Below are 26813 nucleotides of genomic sequence, written 5' to 3'. Positions count from 1 at the left end.
ATATCAGGGAGTTGCTGTCTGTCAGCACAGGGATAACTCCTGGATGTCAGAAGAATAAGTATTTTAAAGATGTGTACTTCCCTTTGGAAAATATTGTGGGCACTTAAAAGATGAATAAGCACAGTGCTCTTGGTAACAATGAAGCATCACACAGATTTTAGGAAAGGTTGTTATAATCATTTATTGTATGTCAACTTGTAGAGAGAATGTTTTATTTTTCAACAAATAAGGGCAAATAAATATTTGTTTTCCTGTTTATGGTAGAGAGGGGAAAAACCCTAAAATTCAAGATTCACCAGATATGTGAATTTTAAAAAGTTACATGTTTGAGGGGAATGCCTTGAGTGGAAACACTCTGTAAAGAGGACACAACAAGGCACCTGAGTCTGGGGGGGACAAGAACTTAATCCTTCAAGGGGGAAATTCACACTGAAAATCTTTGGCAGTATTAAAATTCCTTCAGATAAAACAAGGAGAAGTTGTTACTGGAAATAGGTTTGGGCCGGATTCTGCAGCCTCTTCCACAGTCAGGAAGAAGCTGTGTCAACTCAGAAATCTTGACAGGACTTTTTGTAATATCTGAGCTATTTTGATGGGGTCTGTAGATCTGGACTTTGCATAAAATAGAAAATTAAATACTTTATTTTTTATTATTCACAACACACTTCACTTGATACCTAGATTTTCAGTAGTTCAGTTTTGGGATTTTTTTTAATTTTTTTTTTTTTTAACATGAGCTCTCTTTCTCTGTCATTAAATACCTGGGGAGCTTCACCTCATTATTTATCTCAAGCAAACAAAACCTAATGACCTTGTAGGAAATGACAAACCAGGTGTACTCGGTAAGTCCTGTGAACAGCTCTGAACATGGCACCACACACTGGAAGTCAAAGGGCTTGTAGTCCATCATGATGGCTCTCACATCCTCACTGGCATCAGATCTGCTGATTCCTGTGAAAACACATGGTTTGCACAGCTGAAATGCTAAGTAATAGTCTCAGTCTCAGCTCTGGGAGAGGTGGGAGGAAAAAATTGATATTTACAGCTCTAAGGACATTCAGGCTTCCCATTTCCCTGGCAGCAGCTTTGCTTTCTGCGAGGTCTCAGCTGTTGTAACCAGAACTTTGTGCACTGGATCGTTTGATCCAGACATCAGGCATATCTGGTTGGCTGTTGGGCAGCACGACCGGCCCTTCGTTCCCCACTCCAAACCGATTTTTCCACGAAGAGCTGTTCTGCTGTGATGCAGCTGGGGAGACATCAAAGACCGTCTCCCTCAGGTCCAGCCGCAGGGTATCTCTCTTCCCGTTCAGGTAACCGCGCTCGGCGGCACCGTAGGAGTCAGACAGCTCTAAGGCATCGGGACAGGAACTGGCTGATTCAGCCAGCTTCAGGCCTTGCTCGAAATCGCTGATTGACGTCTCGCTGGAGATGTTGAGCATATCAAAAGAGCTGCCAAGAGAACAAAGGCATCTGTGAATTTTGTAGATGTCAGCAGCAGGGAGAGGGCTGTGGTCTGAGGTATAATCTGACTGCTGCTGGGCAGTGTCACTGGAGCACTGGGATTTATTGAGCTGCCCTTCTTCCTTCATGCCAGCTGGCTGGATGTGGTCCAGCCCAGACCCATCCCATGCTTTCAGACCATACTTTTGACAGCGGCAATCTTGGCAGAGTCTCTCCCTGTGAATTTCTGTTTCTGAGGTGCTGTGCTTGTAAGGAGAGGAAGTTTGCAAGGCAGGACACTGGCACAGGCTGACCTGCTGGTCTCCGAGCGTGTCCTGCAGACTCTGTCTCTCTCTTTCCAGGGAGGGGTGCGTTCCCACTCGAGGGCATCTGTTGTCTTCAACTTGTATGTCTTCAGAGAGCACAGAGGGCCGGTTGGACAGCTTGCTTGTGGAAGTGCTGTTGTCAAAACTGTCACTGAGTTTCCTGGACAAGGGTTGGAGCTCGTATTGCTCGTTTGCAGTGTTGGACTCTTGGACCTTCCGCAACCGGTTTTGCTTCTCGCTGCCCCCACAGGCAAAGTTTCCGTTCGGCCCGGAGTCATCAGAGTAGTCTTTCATGGTGTGGGCACAAGGCCAGAGGATCTGCCCACAATTCTTCTCTGGGCCAAAGAAGCAGCAGAGCGACTGGAAGAAGAGGCTGGCAAACCCACAGCTGATACAATTGATCATCATGATGAATATGCCCAGCTTCCTGTACGCCAGGACCGTGGCAGGCAGCATAATGACCCCTGCAGAGAAGAGAGCAGAAGCTGCCATGGCTGTGGCACAGCTCATCTGCTTCAGGGAAAAGGCCACTCGGCTCAGGCGGTCGGAATGGGGGCACAGGTGATAGGAGATGCAGTAGTTGACAGTGAAGTCAACAGAGAGACCGACTGCAGCTGAAATGAAGAGAGACTCCACTGCGTTGAGCTGCCACTCCAAGAGGACCAAGAGGCCAGTGGTTACCAGGACGGTGCCTGCAATGGCAGTAACGGAGAAAACACTAAGGAGAACATTCCAGGTCGTGAGCAGCAGCACCACGAAGGAAATGGCTATGGAGAGCCCCATGACCACCATGGTTTCTGTGCTGAGACTGTGCTGGAGGTTGTACAGCTCTAATTTACTGGTAAACCATCCGTTCTGAAGCCCCACAGGGGCAGTTTTCATTTCCTCTGTTATCCAGAGGCTGATTTCCTCATAGAATTGTTTGGCTCTGCTATAGTTGAAGGTATAATGATAGATAGTTTGAAACTGCAGCACTAAGGCAGCGACATTTCCCTCCCCATCAAACCTGAGGCCCATATCATGTGTTTCTGCCCCTTCCCTGCCCTCTTCCAGGAGCATCATTTTGATGCAGTGCAGGAAGACTTCGCTTCTGTAAGGGAAGGAGAACTGGTTACAGCAAAGGTTGAAGCTGTGGTCTCGCTGGGAGCACTGGCGACTGTTCATCCACCTGAGGAACTCCTCCATGAAGCACACAGTAGATTTCTGTTCTGCATCAGGGTAATAAAAAGTTTTGTTCTTCACTTTTTGGCAGAATTCGAGGAGCCACTTCTGGGCATCAGGGTTTTGAATGGTAAAGGTGGTGTCTGTCACTAGGGTGCCATTGCTTTTTGGATTGAAATGGTCCCCATTATCCACGGGCAGAATGCCCCAGACTACGGTGACAGGCATACGCTGCCCTTCTCCGTGCTCCAGCCTCTCAAACATGAACTGGTGGCAGTACTCGGAATCGTACCTCTCAAAGGGATGGCTCAGCCTGAACACTTGGACAGACGACGTCTCCAGAGTCGGGAGTTTGAGTTTGGGGTTGGAACAGGAAATGTAGGCACCTCCTATGGCTAAGGCAGCAAACCAGCAGATCCAGATGTACCGAAACTTGATGACCCCACAAGGCAGAAGCTTTTCAAAGAGCAGCTTGGAGGTTTCAGACAGTGTGTTCTGGAGAGCCCGGAGGATGTAATGGACGGAGAGAGCCACTCTCTTGTGGCTGCTGTTGTTCCAGTAGGCTTCTGGCTTGTAAACGCAGGTTGTTGCAATGTAGCGCTCGTAGAGCACGGCCGAAGAGGGGAGCCAGGTCATCATGAAAACCAGGTTCACCAGCACCGAGGTGCCCATGTAGACAGCGAAGCAGCGGATGGCTGTGATGTTGCTGATGTAGCTGGCGTAGAAGGCAGCACCAGTTGTGAAGCACGAGGCCAGCATGAGATAGGCAAAATGGTGCATGGTTTGACTCACCCACTGAGCAAGCCCGGCGGAAGGGTTCTGGCTCTTGCTGAGGTTCCACAGGTCGAAGAAGACAAAAGTGTGGTTGGCACAAATGCTGCTGAGAATGATGACTGCTGTAAGGTTTACAAAAGGGAAATAGGTGAATCTGAAGGCCACCTTGTACAAGAAGTAGGAGATCATCAAAGAACTGACAACAGCGAGCAAGACCATCAGGGTAATAAACACTGAGCGTAAATAAAAAGAAATGCTTAGAAAAATAGCTAATATTGCCAGGACTGGATACTTAGTATCGAGTAAAAGGTAGTGCTGGAATAGTTTCTGTTTAAGGCCCAGGTCCATTCCAGTGATAGATGTGTAGTTATCAAACAGATCCCAGGTTTCAAGGTTGTCTAAGTAGATCCCCATCATAGATGCACCTTTTCTTGTAGGCAGGAAAAGCAGGCTGTATTTGAGAGAGGGCACTTGGTACTCCATTGTCTGGGGACTGAGAAAGTCCCTGTCAACCAGGAAGTGAAGCAGCTGGTAGATGGCATTGAAGCGGGTACATTTTTGTGGGACTTGGGCACACTGAGAGTGTTTCTGTCTGGCAGCTTCGGGGCCTATGCAGGAGGGAGTGAGGACACCTCGGTGGTAGTCTGGAGCACAGGCACGGAGCAGGGCCAGCGTGTGGGAGATGTCCCCTTGGGTTATCTCCAGACACGAAGACCTGTTGTACAGGACAGCAATGTAGTTCCCCAGGGACCAGCTTGGGCAGCATTCATTGGCTTCAGTGCGCTGGCAGAGGTCTCTAAAATGCACGTGGGAGCGTATCTGAAAAACATGAGGGGGCATTGGGTCAGACCCTCTCTGGCAGCCTCAATGTTCCTTACTCACTGCAGTAATTCTCCTCTCCTCTCCTCTCCTCTCCTCTCCTCTCCTCTCCTCTCCTCTCCTCTCCTCTCCTCTCCTCTCCTCTCCTCTCCTCTCCTCTCCTCTCCTCTCCTCTCCTCTCCTCTCCTCTCCTCTCCTCTCCTCTCCTCTCCTCTCCTCTCCTCTCCTCTCCTCTCCTCTCCTCTCCTCTCCTCTCCTCTCCTCTCCTCTCCTCTCCTCTCCTCTCCTCTCCTCTCCTCTCCTCTCTCCCCTCCCCTCCCCTCCCCTCCCCTCTCCTCTTTCCCCTTTATGCAAGGTGTACCACCCATCCCTGGCCATCCTCCCAGGGACAAATCCCAAACACCAAAATTTTGGAAAGTTGTTAGCCTTTTGCAAAAATCAAACCCTGTCCATTATTTATATTTTATAACTACAGATTTGAAATTTTGGCTTCTATAGCAAATACAGCTCATCCAATTAAACTTCCCACTTACAAAACTTGCCACCAGTCTCCAGGCTGGTAGCTCAATTTCTGTAATTATGTTCTGCTGCCCAAAATCCTCAGCAGTTTCTGATGGACACCTTTAGCTTCTGGACCAGCTCCTGTTCAGTCTCCATTTATTCTTGTTTAATTTGCAACTGGCAGGTGGGATTATCCCCATTTTGCCAAGTAGGTGAAATGTTTTGGAATCCTCCAGGTGAAACCTGTTGCATGGCCTGTTTTTTGTCTGGCATCCTCTCAGCAAGACATCAAAGACTGCAGCAGACAGAAAAGAGACAGCCTGTACATGTGTTCTTCCTGCCATCACTGACCTTGTCTTGTTCCATTTGACACATAGACTGAATTGCTTGCAAGTTCCATAAGCTCCCAGCAGTTGTGGACATAAATACCAGCTGGGAATAGCTCTTTTCTGAAATAAAGAAGAAGGAAAAAAATCATAAAATGAGGTAATGAAGATGAATCAGCCAGGCTGTTTGGAGTAGACTCTGTCTTCACAGAAAAAAGGAATATATCTCTGTCTGTAGGACAGCTCTGGAGGGCTCCCTGGAGGGAAGCAGGTCACAAGACAGTAGTGAGCATGTGCCTTGTGTGACCTCGCCCCTGCCCCTTGAAATAGGTCAGCAGCATCAGGGCATTCTCAAAATCAAATGTCAGCTTTCCTTTAGTGACTGCTGGCATCTGGTTCTGCATCCCTGGAACAAGGGAGGAGCTTGAGCCCAGCCAAAAACCCTCAAGGAGCTGTGGGCTTCGTGTGTGACTTGTATCCAGAGGTGGATAGAAGGCAGGGAACAAAACAAAAATACCTTAATGCTGTTCTTCTTTCTACTTACTAGTGCCCATTTTGGGACAAATCTGGGGGCTGTTGGGAGTTTTCTGTTTTTCTCTCCAGATTTTACTGCCATGTACACTTTTCAAGAAGAAAAGAAGGAAGGAACAGAGAGGGAGAAGGAACAGACAAGGGGAGGGAGCAGACAGCAAGCGGGGCATGTGCTGTTTTTTCAGAGTATTCACTTTTGAAAAGGGTAAATGGTAAATGGGTCTTTTAATATGTGTTTGCAAGGTATATTTCTAAAGGGAAAACAAGAAATATGGTGAAGAGTTAAGAAGAAGAAACAACTCTTCAGAATTTCTGAACCAGCCTTTTGTGACCACTGAAGTAAGAAGTGCTGGGAGGGCGCTGCAGAGCTCTCACAGGTGGAACTGCACACACTGCTTGCTTAGAGCAAGTTCAGAGTATTCCCTGTGTCCTGAGCTCTGACAGTTCTGTCAGTTGAGTTCTGGGTGTGCAGTATTTACTGCCTCACCAAAATTTCAGTCACCTGGGGGACCACAGAAGAATCCATCTGCTCCATAGCTGGTTTCCACCATTCTCCGTGTCCTCGCTGCTTGTTCTCCCTGAGCAGCCTTCTGTCCTCTGCCAATGCCAAGGTCATCATAGCTAGCAAGAGGGCAGATTATTGTTAATAACTGTGATTATTAACAAGAGAGTGTCTGGCTGGGAGTTGCATTCACTGACAAGGCTCTGGTGCCAGACACAGCAATAGGGAGCCTAAATCCATTGCAGGCACAAGGACTTCAAACCCTCCAATGCCTCAGTTGCTTTTAAGCATAGAATGTATGGAATTCACATAAATATTTTGGAATATTGAATATGTGACTTTACAACCAACATGTTCCTCAAATCCCCCAAACCAAGCTCAAATACCTTTTCTTCTTGGCATAGGGAGAAAGGGAAAGAGTCTTCTTGTAGCCTGTATGGCTCTCAATATTCCTCCACACAATGAGCTTCCTGCCAATGTCAGTGTCCCGTGGCTCGAAACCCTGCACCAAGGAAAAGGGCTTTGTCACAGCTCAGCTATCCTTAGGCCTCCTCCAGCACATGGAAACTGTAGGAGACTATTACTGCATCTTGGAAAGATACAAATTGAACTTTCCCTGGAAATACTGCATCCCAGAGATAAGAGAAAAAATATGAACCTTTTCCCTTTCCCCTTCCCTTTCCCTTTCCCCTTCCCTTTCCCTTTCCCCTTCTCTTTCCCCTCCCATCAACAATGGCTACAATTATCTCTCCCTGATCTACTAAGAATTTCTCCTCCTTTTTAAGTGTAGTAGTTCCTTACAGAAATGGCACTAATTCTCCTTTTTGTGGACAAACTCTAGTGTATTCTTATTTTCTCAAGATTCCTCCATGAGCCAGAGGCAGGGATGATTTTAGGGAATGTGGCATTTGTCATGGAAAACATTCCATGAGCATAGTGCTCAGAACAGGGCATGCTCTCCAAAAGCCTCATGCACAGACTGCAGGAGCCAAAGCCAGCTCCTCTATCCCGGCTCTGCCAAGCCCAGCTATTCACTGTGGGCAATCCCAGCCTTCCAGCCTTGGAAAGGGAGCAAAGGGAGCAATCCCAGTTTGTGCTGGCAGTGTCTCCACACTGGAGTGAGGGCATGGTGGGAGTGCACAGCACAGCTGAGGGATGAGCGTGGGCTGTGTTCTCCCTGTGTGTCAGGGGCAGCTGTGCAGGACTGGCACGTTCTGCTCATCTTGGAGGGATGATTGATATCGCTGGTTGGGCGTGGATTTTCCTTGCATTCCTGTTGATCCCTGAGCTGTAGGCACTCACCATGAGGGGCTCTGCAAAGTCAGGCAGGTTCCCAAGCAGCAGCCCAGCCACGGTGCAGATGGCTGCCACCGCGGAGCACAGCAGCAGCACGGCCAGCGGCCACTCCGCCATCAGCTGCGAGTAACTGCACACAACAGGAGGAGAACAATGCAGCTGGTAAGGTGCTTCTGCTCTGAGCACAAACCTGATGCTGAGCCAGTGAGCTGTGAGTAACTGGAAGGAAAACATCGGGGTCTCTGGTTTGCACAGTTATTTACTGTGAAGCTTGGAGGCTCTAGTGCAGCTATTAATGAACATATTACACCTCTAACTGGATATTTGCAGGGAGCTCTAATTAAGTCGGGTAATTACATTTTGCCTCTCTGCGTTTTCCAGCTTTTTCAATCAGAAATAATAAAAACCAGACTCTTGTGTCCTCAAGCAAAATGAAGCTTTAAACATTTAAGTTCAAAGATTGCATTTAGAAAGAGCCTCTTAATTTCCCCCAGATTGTGCAATGTCAGCTGGTGGCTGCAACAGTTTAGGCTACAGATTTCCAAACTGGACCCTGAGAAATCTTTGGGTAATTCTGAAGAGTCCTTGAAGGTAACTGACCAAGCAAGCCCACTGTCATTGGTCTAAATTAGTGTATTTAGACACTGCTCTAAATTCATACATATTCACTAGAATACATTCAATTTTAATGATGTGTCATAAAATTTTGATGACATCAAAACCCTTCCAGGGAAGCAGCTTACTCTGGCCCAAGTATTATTTGTCAGTTACTTTTGTTCTTAAGGAGCTTGTGTAAAATTTTCTCTCCAAGTTCTGTTTTTCCTTTGGGACAAACTGTCTCACATATAGGATGATCTATGAATGTTACTCTCCCACATTTTTTACCAGTGCAAGTTTTACTGTGTCAAGATTTTTGTCTTCCTCAGGAATATCAGTTGAGATGTAAGATAGCAGAATGGGTTCCTGCTCTGGTTTGGCAGGCTAGTTCTTTCTGATGTACTTCTGAAATATAAAAAATTCTTTGTTCAAAAATAGCTGACAAATATTTGTGAAGGGAAGTGGAATAGTTAGGAACTTTATTTGAGATGGAATGTTTCTCCTTGCCTGCTCTTTTCCCCCTTTTGCCTGGGACTCCACCACAGCTATTTCAGAATTAGAAGTCATCACAATCACTTCAAGCAGCTTTTCACATGACTTTTGATTTTTTTGTTATTTTGCCTTTTTTGTTTCAATTTACAATTGCCTTATCAAGTTTGTTTTCACAGATGAAGTCTTTACTATAAAAATGAACAAAACTGCTCTTCACTCATTAGAGTACTGAATTTCTGGAGGCTATTTTGGATATTTCCATGTCCAATTACCAGAAAAAAGAACAAAAAAATCAGCTGCAGTCGCTGATGACAGAAGGTGCTTATCCAAACCATCCAGAACCAATAGTTTACAAAAGTCAGATTTTAAACAGAAGTAGAAGGCAATCAAATTATTTTAATTTTGATAAATGTATTTAAAATTTTCTGTCTTTTGAAAAGATGAGTTTACTTCATGGACGGGCTCTTTTCCTTATTGCTCCTCTGATGAGACAAGCTGGATTAATCTTACACACACACACACACAGACACAGACACATCTAGAATTATTATATATATATAAATATATATATAAAGCTACTGTATGGGTTAGGGCCAGGCACCTGCCCAAGAACAGCTACTGAGACAGTGTTACTATTCATTAATGCAGGTTAAATTGATCTCACAAGCAAATGGAGATTTTTCCAAGGAGTGGAAAGCCCCAGGAGCGCTGACCTCGCCTCTGGAGCCAGGCCTGCTGGGATGTCACCAGCAGTAGCACTCTGCTTCTCCTAATAGCAGGACAGGAGAGCACTGATCACAGGGTACAAGGACAAAGAAGCTTTTGCTGTTAAACATACCTTTTTGGCATCCTGAAAGCTTTGTCATGTCTGCAGACAGAAAGGAAAAAAGATGTGTTCATTTATTATTTTCCTGGGAAGCCCTATCAGTGCTGGGCTGATCCCTGAGCAGATTAACCCTTGCAGTGATGTAAGCACCAAGGTGAGCGAGTGCTGACACAGTTCTGTCACTGTGTGAATTAGTTAAATGAATAATAGAGCCTTTTCCTCTCCCATTTTAACCAAACAGGATGGGAAGCCATGTAGTCACTCCTCCTTTTGTCCCTCTCAGAAAACCTTCCAGAGAGAACTGAACATTAGCGATGCAGTCCTATAGAAATCCATTAAAATCTGTCTGGTTTAAGTGCTTTCCCTGCACTTCCTAAAGTGTTTCTTGACAAAAGCAAACCTCTTTTTCAAATCTCATGAGCTGGGCTAGCAACAACTATAGTTAGTTTTTATTTTCTCTTTAGCCCAGCTCACCAAAAAAGTGACTCTCATTTGTTTCCTGGGTCCCTCCAAGGACTGTCTTTTCAGGCTATAAGAGCAGAAAGCCAGTGGAGCTGCTAAAAATATTTGATTTGGATTTTCTTCACAGAGGAGCATTTGTTACTCCTACTTGAAGGGCTCTAAGAGGGGGAATAAAGAAGCCTTCTCCAGGGGATCCAAAGTTTGTTAATGAATCCCTGAGGACAAGCCTTCCACCAGCATCCTGGCAGAAAAGCTGCATCTTGTTGGGTCAGGTATCTCCAGGACCTTTTGTTCTGCTCTCTCTTTCTGCACTGAAATGTCCCCTTGAAACATAACCCAGTCTGGCACGGCCTTGGCTTGGTCACAGCTCCCAGAGAACTGCTCCCACCTCCTTCCACAGCTGTGCCAGGCTCTGCTCAGCCAGTGCTCCCTCCTCCTCTCACCCTCCCACACTCCTGCTCAGCCTGGGAGAAGGTCCTGCTGCACTCCAATATCTGTGCTGGGCAGATGGTCCCCCCTTCCTTGCAGCAGCCAACCTTGAGGCAGCTCATCCTTCCTGGCCTTGTTATGAGTGGGAGAAATGGAGCAGCAGTGGAGGAGAGTTCCCCATGGCACAGTCGCTCCGGGTGGCTCATGTAAAAAATGATTCTGTGTTTTGCTCGTCACGCTAATGCTCTGCAGATTCGGGACAGAGAGGGGCAGAGCAAAAGCCTGCCCAGATTATCAAAGCGAGCTCTCTCTGCAGCAGTACACTGCCCATCCTGTGCTAATTCCCTCACAATAGCTCTTCAAGCAGATTTGCTTGGATTAAAAACCTCATTCTGGCATTATTATGTTATCACTTTTCTGACTGCTGGCGCTGCACACTCTGCCAGGGATTTACAATCCAGTTGTGCTTCTTGCTTAAATAACCTGTTACAGAGGATGTGGTTGGCAATTTTGTTGATAGCACATGAGTGAAAAAGGATCCAGAAAAAGCATCCAGGAAAACGATTCAGAAAAAGGACCCAGGCTCCTTTGACTGCAGTTCCTCTATACAAACACAAGCAAATTAAATTCTGTGTAAATGGCTGGAAAATGAGACTCTAAAGGGCCTTTGTGCCTAACACTGCAATGCTGTACACAGGCAAGAAAGGGATCCTGTGCCATCTTTTATCAGGATTCAGTGGCTATGGCTACAGCAGTGAAGGGATCACGATCTCTTGTGCCAGAAGGGGACCCTAAAAAGCACACTGGATGGTGCTGGAGGAAGGATGGTGCTGGCTGGAAGGAGCAGAGGTTGTAGCTCAGGCTCTTGTTACCCAGGCACTGCACACAAATGGATTCTGTCATGGACAACAAAGAATACATACACTGGTTGCTGCCCAACCTGGAGAGCCAAATAATGTTCTCCCCTTTTGTATCTCTCACTGCTCAGCTGTAGCCAGTGCTTGTTACCCTCTGCTGCCACTCTCTCCCAGCACTGGTAGCAGCTTCTGTGGGGGCAGGAAAAGAACAAACTCTATTCCCACCGCTGAGAACTCTGCCAAGATAAAGGACTGGCAGCTGGGTGGCTTGGAGTGCAAAGGGAGAAAATACAGAGGTAAAACAAGATGGGCCTATTCACAGCTGCATGACCTAGGAGTGACTGAGTGACCTTGGCTTTAGCCAGCCACTCCCTTGAGAAGGAAATCCCACCTCTCCCTGGCGTGGGAATGGCTGCTCTCTGTACACCCACACAGAGGTAGAGAGCAAACTGGATCCTTCTGTGTGTTTTGGAGCAGCTGCTGCCCCGAGCTGAAGAGCAAACCCACGTTCCATCCATCACAGCTCAGACCCTGCTCATCCCTCCCAGTTCCCCCCACCGAGTGTGGAAGCTGCTCTTTCACGCCGCCCTCCCTGTGCCCCTTACCTGACTGTGACAACGTGGTGCTGCACCGGCCGCCGCTGCCCGGGGGACCACTGCTTCCAGGGCGTTTCCGAGGCCTCGGCGTGGGAGGCGGCCACAAGGTCCCCGCTGGAGAGGTGGGAGCACAGCACGGGCCTCTCGCCGTGCCCAGGGAGCGAGGGCAGGCCGTAGCTGCCTCGGGACTCCTCCTGGCTGCAGGGGTAGTACGGGTGCTGCTGCTGGGAGTCCTGGGAGCTGGCTGGCACCTGCCCGTTGGACTGGGTGGAGCCTGGCCCAAGCGTGTGGCTGGAGGAGGGCAGGTTGTCTTCTCCCAGCCCAGGGGATGCAGGAATGGGGCAGTGATGGACTGGGCAGATTTTTTCCCAGGAAGTGCCACTGTAGCTGAGCTCAGCATTCCCAATCTCTGGCATGGCAAGGCAGGTCTGGCAAGGTCCTGCATTTTGTTTTTCCCTATGAGAGAAATGAAGGGAAAGGTAAAACGGGAGAGGTTGAAAGGCTGCGCTGGGGAGCTGCAACCCAGAAACTGGAGATGCTTACAGACCTCCCACATAACACAAATGTCAAACCTCACCCACTGTATCCTCTACCAGGAGTCTGCCTGAGGGCTGAACTGGATTATGCTTTTTATAAAGACATCTATGACTCATTCAGGGATCCCAAGCGATGGAGAATTCTTTAATCCATCCTTTGTGTGTGTTGCTTCAAAAGTTTGAAAAACTGGGTAATATCCCACCCAAAATTTCTCTGGGATATTTCATTGTGCCAGGAGGGTCCTAACTGAGGACCCAGAGAAATTACACAAGTCTGGACAAACAGAATTGAAAGGAATCTGCATATGAAGAAGCCACTCAATTATCTGCACTCCTTGGGAGGATTAATTAGTGTGATTGCTCTGCAGGAGGACTGGCACTGCTCCATGTTGGGTCAGCAGGAGAGTGAGTCATCCCTGGCACTGACACAGCTGAGCAGTGAACCTGAGGGCTGTGGCATCTAACAGGGCCTTCAGCCTCCAGCCTGGCACATTCCTTCATGGCTCCCATGTCCTGCATGCTCCACTGGGCTCTTCAGGAACTTTTTAGACACACATCTCCCAGGGGTGACAGCAACAAATTTTATTGGTCTTACCTTGTAGGGAGGGGATGGACTGGGATCTCTATAGATCCTTTGAATCTTGACTATCCTCTGGCTGCTGAATTTACTTAGACAAAACATTTGCAGACTCTAGTTCCCAAGTAATGAGGTTTCTGCAGGATACACTTTCTTCCCTCCAAGGAATGTAAAACATTATTTCATTCCTATAGTTCTTGATTTATGGAGCCTGAGAGGTTTTGCTAGCTTTGAGAAAGTTTGAACAATACTTTGAGGGATTGCTTAGTATGTGTGACACCAAAAACCCCTTCACACACCATAGACTGAGGTCCTTATGACCCCAAAAGTGCTTTAGGAATTACTGTCCCAAGAGATGCGAACAGCAGCAGTTTCTGGTCCTTGTTCAGAGCACGTGCCATGGTCTCTTACAGCTGAATGATGTGTCTTGCTGCAGTGCCTGGCGTCCAGGATTAAAAAGGACAAACAGTTCAGGCCAGCCAGAATCACAAAATGTCTCAAGTCATCAAAGAATTATGAGATTTGGAACAAGACTGCAGTGAAATGAACTTTAGCCTAAGGCATCTTGTGTGATCTGGGAAAAAATGAAGGTAAAAAGTTGGGGAAAGGATATCTTTTATATTTTTCTCACAGCATTGGAAAAGGGCAGAATTTTAGTGATTACATGTCTCTAGAATTGCACCCAAAGTTAACTGGCATGAGATTTTTAAAGACAAAAGAATCTGGAGAATACTATTAGCTCAGTATTGCTTGAAAATTGCTATTTTTTCCAGAAAGCAGGACATATTGGCCTTGGCAGTCTGTGCTGTGTACTTTCCAACATCAGCTGAGTTTATCAACACTGATAAACTCTATTTCATGATTGTACCAAATGGGCTTATTTCATTACAGTCATGACAGCAGGGTCATGTTTGTGGTAGCAGTTACACCACTGCCAATGTGGACACTCATGGCACAGGCATCACATGTAGCTTCACGTGCACATTGTACTAGTTCAGGGAGCAGTAACAGAGAAATCTTGCCTGATTAAACCACCATCCAATGCTACATTTAGTTTCTGAGCCTAAAGAAAGCTGCAGCAGTTACAGACACAGATAGCACATTCCTGGGTCCTGACTTCAGAAGCCATAATTGATGTGGTGTCTGTGCTGAAGCAGGTGCCAGAAAACCAGCAGACAGGTGTGTGCACACACCTTATCTCACCACAGTGAGATAAGGTTGAGATAAGGTTGTCCCCAGCAGTTCCAGTGCTCATTTGCCTCTAAGCTGCAATCAAGGTACTGGTACTGAGCTGGTTCAAAACAGCAAGAGGGAGAGCAGCTGGCAAAGCGGAAGCTCCTGAACTGTGACAATGATATCCCAGTAACCCACAGAACTTGTCAAATAACATCAACAATAGGCTTGAAGTCCTTGCTGTCCTGTCCCAGGTGGATTAGTGACAGGATTACCTGGCCTTTCAAGCGTGTGATTTGTGTTAGAGCTCTGTGTAAAGGTAGTTCACAACAGGAGATTCCACACTTGTCATATATGAGATTACAAATGCAGAGCCAGCAAAGCTGCTCAGGAGGTGCAAACTGAAATCATGTTTGGGGTTCTTACAGCCCCATCAGAGCCCAGGGAGGGATTCAGGTGCAGCACGGGGAAGGAGAGCTGCAGACAGAGCAGGGAAAGATCAGGGTCTGTGGCAGTCAGCACATAAAATTACACCTTCAATTAGTCATTGCACTTCTCTGCTAATTACAGCAGCAACCTGATGGGAGCATGCTAAACCACCATGTCCCCTACAGTGCTGGTGAGCTGCAGGGGCAGAGGTTGTTTGGGACAGCTGACCTGGAGGGTCCCTTAAGCCACACTCTCAAGCTTTAAGTGTAAATCATTTCACTCCTCCCATGTGTCCAGTGACTTTGTGGTTTGTAGTTTTGTGCTGCAGGGAATTTTCATCAGAGCTGAGGTCATGGTAGTGTTATGATTTGACAAGGTCTAGACCTTTTCTGACTCCCTTTTTGTTGCCTCTAAGTTACTCTTTTTCCTCTACCTTGATCCCATTGTTTTCCCTAGCTGCACGCTTTAAATAGGTGATGTTCTCCTACAGTGCATAATAATTCATAAAGACACTGCTGCACTGACATCTTGTGTTTTGGTGTTCCTACACCTGTACTATATTTCAGATTTTTTTTTCAAAGGAAAAGCAAAATTCTTATCCCTTTAAACTACTGTATCTGCACGGTAATCTGGGACCAGAGGCTTTTCATGACTTAATTAGCCTGTCTGCCTCATCTGAGGGTGAGTATGTGACACTGGACAGAACAAAAGGGCTTTTACAAAATACACTTTGAATGTGGTCAGGGAGAGGCAGGAGACCACGCAATGACAAATTCCTCCTCCACAAACCTCTCGGCTACAAAACCTCCTGGTGGGGAAAGCAGATGCCAAACTCTTGGATATTGCAGATTGCCTCCAGGTTTTCTGCACATACATTGGTAACGTTGAGTCTAATATTTCACACAAAATCACGCTCTCCTTGTTTACCATCTTTGCTGTGAAATGCTGTCAAGTTCTGCTCTTCCCCTGCATGTCGTTTCCTAACTCAATCCCTGACCTGCTCAGTGACTTCAGATTCTGGAATAACTTTGGCAAGTTTGGATCATTCACTCCTGACTTCTCTCCATTATCTCTTTCTCAGACTAAACAATTACAGCTCTGTCAATCACCCTCTGGATATGAGTTCCCTTATGCTCACCCCTCTCCAACTCCATGACGATGTGACCTTGGCTATCCACAATCTCCAGGGAAACCTGGAGCTTGCAAATAATGATGGGTTTGGATAATCACTGCTGGCAGCTCGGCAGAGTTCGAGTCTCCACTTGCTGCTCTCCCAATTAGCTGTACTGCTGGTGAGCTTAACCTTTACTCTGCTGAGGTCTGCACCAGACACGTAGGCTGCTCCTCCTTTGCCTGAAACCGTGTCACTATTACTTTTCTGGGCCCTCAGAACCCTGAACTATGTTAGAAGAATGTTTCTGGGGATTTTTGATGTCTGTTTGCTGTCAGACATGAGGAGAAGAGGGCAGAGCACCACACTGGACTCTGCTCGCCACGCTGACACTGACAAAGCCTTCTATTTTTAAGATTCATTCCCACTCTGGGCTGTGTCAGATATTTGATATGTTTGGGATTAAACAGGCAGAAATTGTGTCTCAGCTGCAGAAAAGCCTACAGAGGCAGCTGATGGCCTCCATTTTCTTTTCCAGGCTCAGCTGGATGCAACCACAGAGATGCTGGCAAAGGAGAAAAGAAGGGGTGTAAGGGAAGGGATGGACTAGGGTTAACTGCTCCTGTTACCACACCAGTGAGCTGTGTTGCTCTCACTGTTTGCTTCCCTGTCCCTTGCCCTGAGATGTCTAGACAGAATAATAATCCAATTTGTGGACCTGCCCAAGCCACTCTGAGTGCTGCAGTGCTTCTCTGAGATGAGTACCAGGGCATAAACACCCCACAGTATGTGGGGGACCCAGCAAAAGGACTGGAGCTTCTTCCCACCAGGAAACAGGAAAGAGAAGGTCAGGATTCCTAAGGAGACAGTTTTCTGCCATTCCAGGTCTGCAGGGATGTGGAGCAGTGGTGGCATACAGGGTTTGTGGCAGGAGCCAAGGGCTGTATGCTGTCAGTCTGTCCCCCTGGCAGGGATTATCTCCCTTTTCCAGAGACCAGCATCCATCTGCCCCACAGAGAATGGCTGCAGGACCTGCCTTTAGGGTTTAGCTGCTCACTTGGCCCTAGCAGGGTGCTTTACTGGAAACATGCCATGTTGGCTTCTTGCTCCCACACAATTCCCCTCAGGATGGTTTTGTTCTGCAGCACACAGAGCCGAGCTGGGCTGGAAGAAGATTTGCAGGCAGGGAAATAGTAGCATATGACCACCTTCCTTTTCCTAAGCAACTCCAGTTTTTGTCTCTCTCTGGTCTTGCTGTCCCCCCCAAGCCACAGCAGCAGGAGAGCAGCAGGAGAGGTTCTGAGAGGGTAATGGGCCAAAAATATTCAGCCTTTTGCAGGACTGGCCCCTTTCTCTGCCTAATTCCACCCTTGTCACCAAACCCATTTCTATAAGCACTGGGTTTTTTTTTTAATAGATCATTTCCCCCTTTGCATACTAAAGAGAGGATCAAGAAAGAAGCACTTTGCATATGAAAGATGGGAAACACCTACCGAGTGAATGGAGCTGTCTGATGCCTGACTCAAACTACAACTTCTCCTGTTGCCTGAGGATTCTCAAGGGGGAATAAAAACAAGTGGAAAAATGGCAGAAGTCTGTACCTTGCCTACAACCAGAGCCCTTTTTTATCAAGAACCTTTGCTCAGTTAGACATTAAGTGCCACAAAATTTTATTCAGCAAAAAAAAAAAAAAAGCTAGTTTGTTTCTCTTTCCCCTTTTTTTGTTTGCATATCAGCTGTGCAAGTGTTCCCCAATGAAAAAGAAATATGAATTCTTTCTGGATTAAATCCATGTGCTATAGGTCAGCTTCCATCTAGACTAATAGCTTTTTCCTAGAGAGCTGTAAATGACTTTTTAAGAATGTGCTTTTATAATGGAATTTAAATTTCTCTTTGAACATACCACCAGCAAAACTGCAGTGGAGCTCTTGAGAAAAAGAGCTTTTTTCTTTGTATTTTCTAAGGAGATAAGAATGCCCTTTCCCTGGGATTAGGGAAGGGTTCAGTGAGTTTCACTGTCACCTCGTTATCTCGCTCCCTGTCTCCCTGACAGGGAGAGACAGGCACTCCTGAGCAATCCATCTCCTGCTCTGGCTGCGGCAAATCCTTGTGCACTGAACAATTCCTGCCGAGTTCTTTTGTTTTGCTTTTTCAGTCTAGCAGCAGGATCATGCATACCCTTGAGAAGACCTACAGTTTTTTTGTTAGTGAGACTCCTGAGTATGTTAAATCATCATGAAAAATTAATGAGACTGCAAAACTCTGCTTCCCACATAGTCTGCCAGGAAAAGTTTAGTTTTATAAACCTTTCCGTTGACTCGTGCAAACAGCCTTACCTTTACGCCAGGCAGCTGCTGCTGCTGCTGTGGGTACAGGTGTTTGTGCTGGGATAGAGCCAGAGGCAGAGAGCTCAAGGCTCCCACCCAGCCTTCAGTGCCAGAACAGCTCTGTCTGCACTGGGAAAATCATACCTGCTAAGCCGTGTTTAGAAGGAAAAAAAAAAAAGGACTTAAATGGAAAGGGAAAGGAAAAGAAAATCACCACCTTAGTGTCCCAGGCTGGAAGAGGCCAGGAGGAAAGTGGTGTTTTCTGACATCTGTGTTTTTTTGCTGATGCAGTGAGCATTGATGATGAAGAGCCTTGGCTAGGGCAGAAGGTGGAGACCACAGAGCTAAGACTGAGTGAGCAGCGTGGATGAGAAATGCATCTGTGTCAGGTGGCTTAACTCTCTGTAACTTACCTCTTGCAGGCTGCAGTGTTCATTTCAAGACCTGTCTGAATGGCCAAGGAGTACTCAGACAAGCAAAGAAAATGGCTCCAGTGACAGCTTTGCCCCCATTGAATGCACGAGGTCTAAACCAGTGCTGGACTGTGTGAGAGCCACATGAGACTGAGACCCCCAGGCACCGCAGCCTCTGGCCGGGGACATCAGAGCTGTCTGACAGCAGTGAGTGCCCTGCCAGTGCTCCCGGGCGGGTGGGGCTCCCTCAGCCTGAATATCCTGTACCAGACAGAAATGGAACCCTTGGGCTTTCAGAAAGGATTTGTGTGCTGCTGACCTCGGGGTGTGCTCCGTCAAGCAGAATCTGAAGAGCTTAGGTCTGTTGCCCTGGTCTAACAAATGCCAATGTACTTGTGAATATGGGATGGCTCCTTGCCCATGATTTTGGGCTTGTTGATGTTTCCAGAAAATGTTGATGATTGTGGCTGCTAACCTGGCTTAAGACACCAGGTAAGGGAGCATATGGCACAGGGGGATGAGGGATGTGGGGGTTTATGGAGGAGATCTTTGGACTGAAACCCATGTTTGCCCACAGCTGATTGCACTGAGGCTCTGTCTGAAACACGCTGAGCTTCCCAACAATAGCTCTCCCGTTGCTGCAGAAGGGAGAGCACACCATGTTGCAGGATCAAAACCTGCCCGCGAGGCCAAACCAGGAAGCCCCCCGGCACAAATAGCTTTGCTGGGTGCTCCTGGCCCCAGGGCAGGAGCAACCAGGACCCCAAATGGGCAGCACACGTCGCCAGAGCCCGAATCGCGGGTGGGCAGCCTTGCAGGCTGCGAGGGACTGTCTGCACCTCCGGTGGGAGGATGGGACACACCTCGGCAGGACTGGGGGGTCCCGGTCCCAGGAAAACCCGGTGACACCGACCACTTCCACACACAGAACCGGTGGTGGCGGCAGGGCTGCAGTTCTCACCCCCCGGGGCCCCGGCTCCGCGTCCCTGTCCCGATCCCGCAGCTCCTACCTGGGCGAGGCGGGGTCGCGACCGCGGCGCGTCCCCTCGGGCCGCGGCTCCCGGGGCGGCGGGGCGGGCGCGGCCTCCATGGCCGGCGGCGGCGGGCGCTGTCCGTGCCCGCGGTGCTGAACACTCCGGAGCGGTGGTGGCGGTAGCGCCCCGGCGCGTCCCGGCTCTTGCCCGGCTCGGCTCGGCTCGGTGCGGCGCGGCTCTGCCCGATGCGGCGCCGCTCTACCTGGCCCGGCTCGGCTCAGCGCAGCTCGACTCGACTCGGCTCGCCTCGGCGCGGCTCCACTCGGCTCGGTTCGGCTCTGCCCGGCTGGGCTCTGCCCGGCTCGGCGCGGCGCTTGCGCGGCCGCGGAGGCGGGCCCGGCGCGGGGGGGGGGGGGGGGGGGGGGGGGGCACGGGGGCGCAGCCGCCGGCACCGGGAGGGCTGCCAGGGGAACTGTGAGCCCCGGGCCAACCTGGCTGTCGGGGATGGGGCTGAGCTTAAGGGTACGGAACAGGAGCTCGAGGCACCGGGCATCCTTTGGGCGAAAATATTCCCTCATCCCTGCAGTTGTGCTCCTGCTTGGCCCGGGCTGGGAATGCTCCCAGAAGTGCTCCTGGCCCTGTGTGGCAGGTGCAGGGCAGCGTTTTGAATTGTTGGCTTTTAGAAGTATTAAATAGGTAAAGGATCTTTTGAAATAGATGGTAAGTTTGAAACAACTGAGTTGAAAGCACGGAGAACACAAGGAGGTCAGGCGTGTCCACCTCCTTGCAGGATCCTTCAGTCCTTGTCTATCCATACTATGACATTGCTCTGAGCTGGGTGGTAGCCACACGTGTCTCCTTGTGCATGAGGATAGCTTCCTACAGAGCTGGTGGAAGGTGGCTGCTCCTTCTGTAGCTGCTCTCATGCCAATAACCATGTCAATGACTCATGCAGGAAGGACTTGGGGCTTTCTTGTGGCTGTGTGTATGGCCATGGGAGTGACAGCGACCTTCTCTGCCTTGTCACTATCCTTTGTGTGGCTGTGGGGATGGCTGTGACCTTCTCCTTCCTCGTAGCCATGTCTGTGGACCTCACAGTGGCAGTGACCTTCTTTCTCATGAGGGTGGCATCCTTTTGCTTCAGACATACAGAACAGCTGAAGCAAAAAGGGAAAGTATTAGAGTGGAGAGTATCCTATAACTTCCACTAATCCTCTAGCTGCTTAGAGTAAGCCCTTCCTGCCTTAATGACTTAAATGCCCGAGGCAGTTTAAAGAACAAAAAGCTTTTCCTAATGCCAGGGTGGGTGACTCTCCCACCGAAGGCTGACACCTCTCTGAACCCAGCAGGAGGGAGTTTCCAGGACAGCCTTCGGGCAGCGCTGCTGGCCCAGCGTGGTGCTCTCTTCTGGGCAGGGCCGCAGGGAAAAGCCTGCTGTTCTGAGCCTAGCCACAGAAATGTCACTTGCCTGGTAGGATCGGATCCACTGCGAGGAGCAGCTCCTGAGCAGCTTGTATTGGTGTGGCCCAGCAGGCAAGACTGAAACCTGGTATCTGCTGAAAAGATTAGCTAGCATTAATGTGGTGACAAGGACATAGGTGATATTTCCTTTTCATTCTTGCCAATGCTAAATAAAAATTCTTGCAACAGTAATGGTATTAATAGAGCCATGGGAGCCGCAAGAATGGTGGGAATCAGCTGGATTCCAAATATCCCACTGCTTCTGACAGACAGGCACATCTTACAGCTTTAGTTTGGCTCAGCCCGAGGTGCAAACTCCTTGTCTGGTAAGTGGGGGTGATCACGCTTCCTCAATCCCACAGCTTGGCAGGTTTCCTCTGTACTGCTGCAAGGTATTCAACACATGGATTAATTATTTTTCATTGCCCTTAGCCAGGGGCTATAGCAGGGCTGGTGCTCCCAGCTGGCTGCAAAGCACTGCCCTAGGCAGCAGCGGTGTTGCCCACATCTCTCCTGGGGCTGCTGCTGCTGCTGCACTGCCAGGGCTGGGGGGACCGGCTGTGGTGGCCAAATCCGGGAATCCAGGAGTCCCTTACTTCAAACCTGCTTGGCTCCTGCCCCTGCAGTGCAGCAGAAGAGGAACTGCCTCTCCCATCAGCCAGAAGCTGATACTCTCCTTAATGTGGTTTGTCATTTGGAATATTGCCACTCTGTGACCTCCCTGTGCTTGGCCAGCTTGAGACTGGTGGGGCAGATCTCAGTGTCATTCTAGGGGAGGCATGTGCTGATCCCAAGATGTCCTCTCCTTACAGAAACAACCTAAGGGTGAGCAGGAAGAACACGTAAATGGGGTTCCCAAACTATTTTAGGAACTAGGGACATAAATGCTTCCCACAAGACAATTCCATCAAGATGTAAACATCCTTCATCCAGAGGAACTCTTTCTTTCACAGTGCCTGGCAAACCACAACGGGTAAGTCAGCAGCATGGAGGCCAAGTGGTCCAGAGCAGTCTCTTTGGATTGGGATGCATCCCCGCCTCTTTTTCTGCAGGCAACACTACCCCAAATCTCAGGGAAACCATGCTCAAAGCTGACAGCTTGAAGTGGTGACACCACCATGGTGTTTTGCACAGTGCAAAAACACTCATGAGTTTCGTAGACACCCAAGCCCCTGAAGTCATCATGGCCAAAGCAAGGCTGGGGATCATTGCGCAGCTGCCTTGGATTGCAGCAGACTGCTGGTTTCCAGGCAATGTGCAATGGCTCATGGATCTGCAGCCAGCTTATGAACCCTGGTTTGTCACTGCTCACTGGAGCAATGAAATAGCCAGGGTATTTCTGCTGCTCAAAGCCAGTGACAGTGTGCCAGACACCTCCCGTGCTGGAAGATTTCCATGGGTACAGCAGCAGTCCTGGCTGCTCCTGCTGCATAAACCTCCCATTGTCTCAGCCACTGAAATTGCTTCCTTAGCCAGAGAACAGCTCTCTGGCGGGGGCAGCACTGCATTAGCCAACTGAGCCCCAGTCATTTCACTGTGCAGAGCTTATTTTACAGGTGAATGTACCTGCCCACTTCCTGAAACTTCAGGAGGGATTAATTTAGAGATATAAAGTGCTTTAGTCATGGTTTCAGTGCCAGGACCTGAGACAGAGCTGTTATCTGAACATTTACATTTTACACCAAAGCCATTGGTGCTGGGTGCCTGAAGAGAAAGGCCCAGATGGATGCTGGGTCTCCACTACACAGCCAGTTTGATTTGCTCCTGTCCCAGCAGCACAGCACAAGCAATGTCATTGTGCACAGAAGGATGTGTGTCTCTGCAGGTGTCTGCACTCCATGGAGCCCACCTTTTTCTGAGTTCTTAGGAGTATAACTACCTAAAAGAATAAGATTTAGTGCCTTTTTGTTCAGTGCTGTTTGTGACCACTCTGTACTGGGACGGGCTTGGAGGACTCATCACCTTCCAAAATCTGTGCAGTTGTCTGTGTTGATAAGAAGCATCTTCCCCAGTATACACCATTTTAAGGCACGAGGTTGAAAAGGGCTCAGGAATCAGGCTCACAGGTTGTTTTTGGTTGTCAGTCATCATTTCTGCCCAGGGTGTGTGCTGGAGCATGGCCCACATGCTGCACACAGATGAGAGATCCATGCAGGGCCCTTCTCTCTTTCTCAGGCTTCTGTGAGGCTCCTGCAGTGCTGGAAAGCTCTGAATAGTTGTTGACCCAGTACCAGGGCTGAGAAGGTTGCAGGCATATGGCAGTTATGTTTCTGGGCACTGGTACATTGAAAACTGAAGCAAATAAGAGATGTGCTGAATTTGCACTGTGTTTGAAGGGGCAGGAGGCCCATGGAGACCCAATTCCATTTTGTCTTGGCAGGGGAAGTCTCACTGTGGCAATATTGTCCCATTTTTCCTGGTGCTGTGTGCTGGGAGTGCAGCCACATTCGCTCTGAAGCCGCCCATATGTTCACACCATTTCCAAGCGTGACTGACAGTGAGCCAGTTCCCTCCAAGCATCCTGAGATATCCCAGACTAATTCATCCTTTGTACATAAATATTCTTCCTGTGACATTTGGGACACAAATTCTCAGGCTGGGGAAAGCCAAAGAAGGCACTGGGGTATGTGACACACCTTGACTAACTGCCCGTTACAATACCTTCACAGCCTAAACAAGGTCCCAATGGCACCACTGCCAGCGTGTCAGTGTCATCCAGAGATGGCCCAGTTGACATTTGGCTGAGGAAATTGGCCAAAACGGCTCATTTCAGGAGGATCAGAGCCTTGGGGGGATGAAAACCAGTTCTTTTGGCTCAAGAGCAGATATATGAGCAGAGTGGAAAGCTTACACTTCTCATATTTGTTGAAATGTTTCTGCTTTTTTTTTTTTTTTGGTTAGTAACTGTGCTTCAGAAATGCTCCAAGTATTTCATCTGGTGCTTCCAGAAAAAGGCATCTTTAAATGTTTGTTCCAAACCTTTCTTATCAAAAGGTTTCAATAACAACAGGGCAAAGGAAGAGTGCTTTTAATCAGTTCCTTCTGAAAGTACTGAAGGGAACAAAATATTCCAGGGAGAAAGGAAATGGAACTTTTCCTTTTTTCAAACCCAGTTCTGAACCCTAATTATATTGTAGCCCACCCTAATCCAATGTGTTTGGACTGCACAATGTCTCTAGGCCTGGGCAAACCCTCAGCCTTTCTGCAGAGATCAAGTCAGAAGCGCCAACAAAATATCCACATTCCTAAAGGAGAATCACCTGGCTCAGGATCTCACTCAGGGACCCCAAAATGGTCATGCCCCAGAGAAAGGTATCACCCTCTTGAATTATGATTTCCATCCTGTTGGAGCAGGGATTATTTGCACTTTCAGAAGTTTTCTGCCACTTGAGTGAAGCTCTCAGCAGCCAGGCACAGCCCAGCAAGTCTGCAAGTGATGCTTAAGATTTTTAGCTTTTTATATTTTTAACATATTTGTAGCTTTGTAGATTGCTAAAGCATGGCTGTAGCTTCTAGTAGTTTTCTTCTCTTTCTTCCCTACATTTAGGAACAATAGGATAACTTTACAAACCTAAGTATTGTGTAGTCTTATTTCAAGAAGAGAACAAACTACAAGGATGTTCTGTTTTCCAACCAGAATCTGGACTAGACATAATAAAAGTGGGGCAAAAGAAAGCTCTGGACTGCTTCCAGTGGACACCCAAGGAATTATTACCTAATCAACTAACCTTTTAAGTGGACAGTATATGATAAATATACTAATTGACTAACCTTATAAAAATTGTACAATTACTATATCATGTGTGATTTTTGCCATATAGTGTACTTGCAAGCTTTCAAGTAAAGGTTTGCTTTTATATTCACTCTAACATTATTGGAAAGATCTATTCTATTTTCCAGGCACCTCCACCCCTTCCCTTCACCCAAGTACTAATTATTGTTGAACTAGTCCTTTAATATTTAATTGCCACCTTGACTCCCCTTTTCATCTCCTCCCTTCCCAGGCTGGTCCATCCTGTGTTTGTGCTCCCAACCAGCTGCACACCTTGACCCTCTGCACAAGCAGAGCCAGTGTTCCTGCTGAGCCCAGTCAGAATCCATGCAGCATCCCTGTGAAGTGGCACCGCTGGAGCCCACGGAGATTCTTCAGTCCAGCTCAAACCCTGGAGCCAAGGTTGGTCTCTGGACTTGCTTTTGAGTTCTGCTGGCAAAGGGAAATGAGATGGTTTGTTAGGCTTTAATGGAGTTTGGCTGGGATGAGAGGGACCAAATTTGCCACTTTTTTCTTCTTGCATAAGACCCAGAGTGGGTCACTCTCATTCGTGTAGCCCCAAAGCAGCCATACCTGGAATAATTGTGACTTTTTGGAGTTCACAAAGGGCATGTGACCACGTCAAGAGCAAGCTGGCTCTTGGCTGCTCATTTGCAGCTTGTAAGCCCCGGCCACTGGGCTATCCGTGTCCTCCTAGATCTGGGCTGAAGCCATGGCTGGAATGGGGAACCTCCCTGGGCCCCTGCTGATGACAGGGCAAACAAGTTGCTGTCTACAGCATTCCATGCTTTCCCCAAGGAAACATTTCCATAAAAGATGAAAAAACCTGCCTAACTGGCTGTCCCGGCCACTTTCCACATCCTCACACCCTCCCAAGGCTGGGTCCTGTGTCCTACATCTGAAGGCTGGGTAGTGAACAAGGTCAGCAAACCTGTATTTGTCCCTGCTGAGCGTGTCTGCAAGTGAGAAAAATTAAGTGGACAGATCAATTTTTCATTTGCTCAGCCTTTGACCACTTCAGGGGTCTTATACTGGAATGATAAGTTTTCAGGAGCAGAAAATATTGGAAGAGCTGATAAGATCATGGGTTTTTCAAGGTGGCATTAAACACAAGTATGCACAGAACTCACCCACAGGACTTGAGGCCGGACCCTGCACGCTGCAATGATGCACAGGGAAGGGGAAAAGAGGGGATGTCTTGTTCCAAATGAGAAGAGGGCTGCCCTGCACATCCTGAGATGTTTCTGTGCTGTGCCATGATTGGTATCCCTGTGGAAGTACCAATAGGCAGCTATGATCCTTACTGCTTTTAAATGGGACCGAGCTGCCATTACGTCCTTTAACTGTCTTTAGTTAATAGTTTTAATTTTGATCCATTTCGAAACAAATGTCTCAGCAGTGCTTTGATCCCCATGAGTCTCTCCAGTTAAAGCCCATTTAAGGTTCCTGCCTGGTCTCTCTTCCCAGTCTAGGGAATATGCCGACCTTTCTCCTGGCTGGAGGAAACACCTCAACCCCTTTTTAATCCTGCAGTGCAGCTGCTTGAAGGACCAGAGCTGGGGGAGGCAAGGGAGGCAAGAGGAATTGCCTTATTGTGTGTTTGGTAGGAAGTGTGCCTGCAGGCCTCCCGGAACTCTTCTTTGATACACTGTGTTCCCATCCCTCCCTCTGTCCAAGGCATGGAGAAGGATTGCTAGCTCAGCTCAGGAGCCTCGGGCAGCACATCGCTGTACACAGTGCCTGGAGACTCGGCCCTGTGCCTTATCTGCAGTCCTGACACATAATACAGAAACAGCCTCCCACAGCATCCAGACTTCAGCTCCTTCAGTGGGCTTTTGGCAGCTGCCTCCCAGATCCTCCCAGCAGTTCCCGAGTGCCATCTGTTGACTCGATAGCGGTCATGCAAAAAATGGAGAGGAGCCAGGATAAGGCTGGGTGAAGTGCACTTGGGAAAAGTGGCAACATGGCACTGAGTGGCTCTGGAGGAATTTCGCAGAGAGCAAAAGGAAAAGGAGAGAGGATTTCAAGCTGAAGTAGTTCCTGCTGGTGGAAGGGCTGATGAAGGAATGCCAGGAATACTTCTCGGAGCAGGCAAGTTTGCA

At 48.3% G+C, this 26813-nt stretch overlaps 1 protein-coding gene across 1 annotated transcript; it reads right to left on the bottom strand.

The window, feature by feature from the left end:
• Window positions 1–190: 190 nt before the first annotated feature.
• DISP2 (dispatched RND transporter family member 2) lies at window positions 191–19594 on the bottom strand. Its single transcript, XM_058807424.1, has 8 exons — window positions 19515–19594; window positions 11948–12394; window positions 9607–9636; window positions 7686–7809; window positions 6770–6885; window positions 6384–6502; window positions 5376–5473; window positions 191–4523 (listed from the first exon to the last, which is right to left on the bottom strand). Exons 1-8 carry the CDS (start codon window positions 19592–19594, stop codon window positions 1104–1106), a joined length of 4434 nt encoding a protein of 1477 aa, XP_058663407.1. The 3' UTR covers window positions 191–1103.
• Window positions 19595–26813: the final 7219 nt, after the last annotated feature.

This window comes from Ammospiza caudacuta, chromosome 6, assembly GCF_027887145.1.
Source record: "Ammospiza caudacuta isolate bAmmCau1 chromosome 6, bAmmCau1.pri, whole genome shotgun sequence".
NCBI classification, from domain to species: domain Eukaryota; kingdom Metazoa; phylum Chordata; class Aves; order Passeriformes; family Passerellidae; genus Ammospiza; species Ammospiza caudacuta.
Note: the sequence above shows the minus strand (reverse complement) of the source record. Positions and strands in the feature narration are given on the sequence as shown.

What these genes read in the sequence shown, in the direction of transcription:
- DISP2 (XM_058807424.1), bottom strand. Translation starts at nt 19,594, where the DNA reads ATGGAGGCCGCGCCCGCCCCGCCGCCCCGGGAGCCGCGGCCCGAGGGG. An exon ending in CACCACGTTGTCACAGTCAG is followed by an intron (nt 9,637 to 11,947) that starts GTAAGGGGCACA and finishes TTCTGTCTGCAG; the next exon opens with ACATGACAAAGCTTTCAGGA. An exon ending in GCTTTCAGGATGCCAAAAAG is followed by an intron (nt 7,810 to 9,606) that starts GTATGTTTAACA and finishes TGTTGTGTGCAG; the next exon opens with TTACTCGCAGCTGATGGCGG.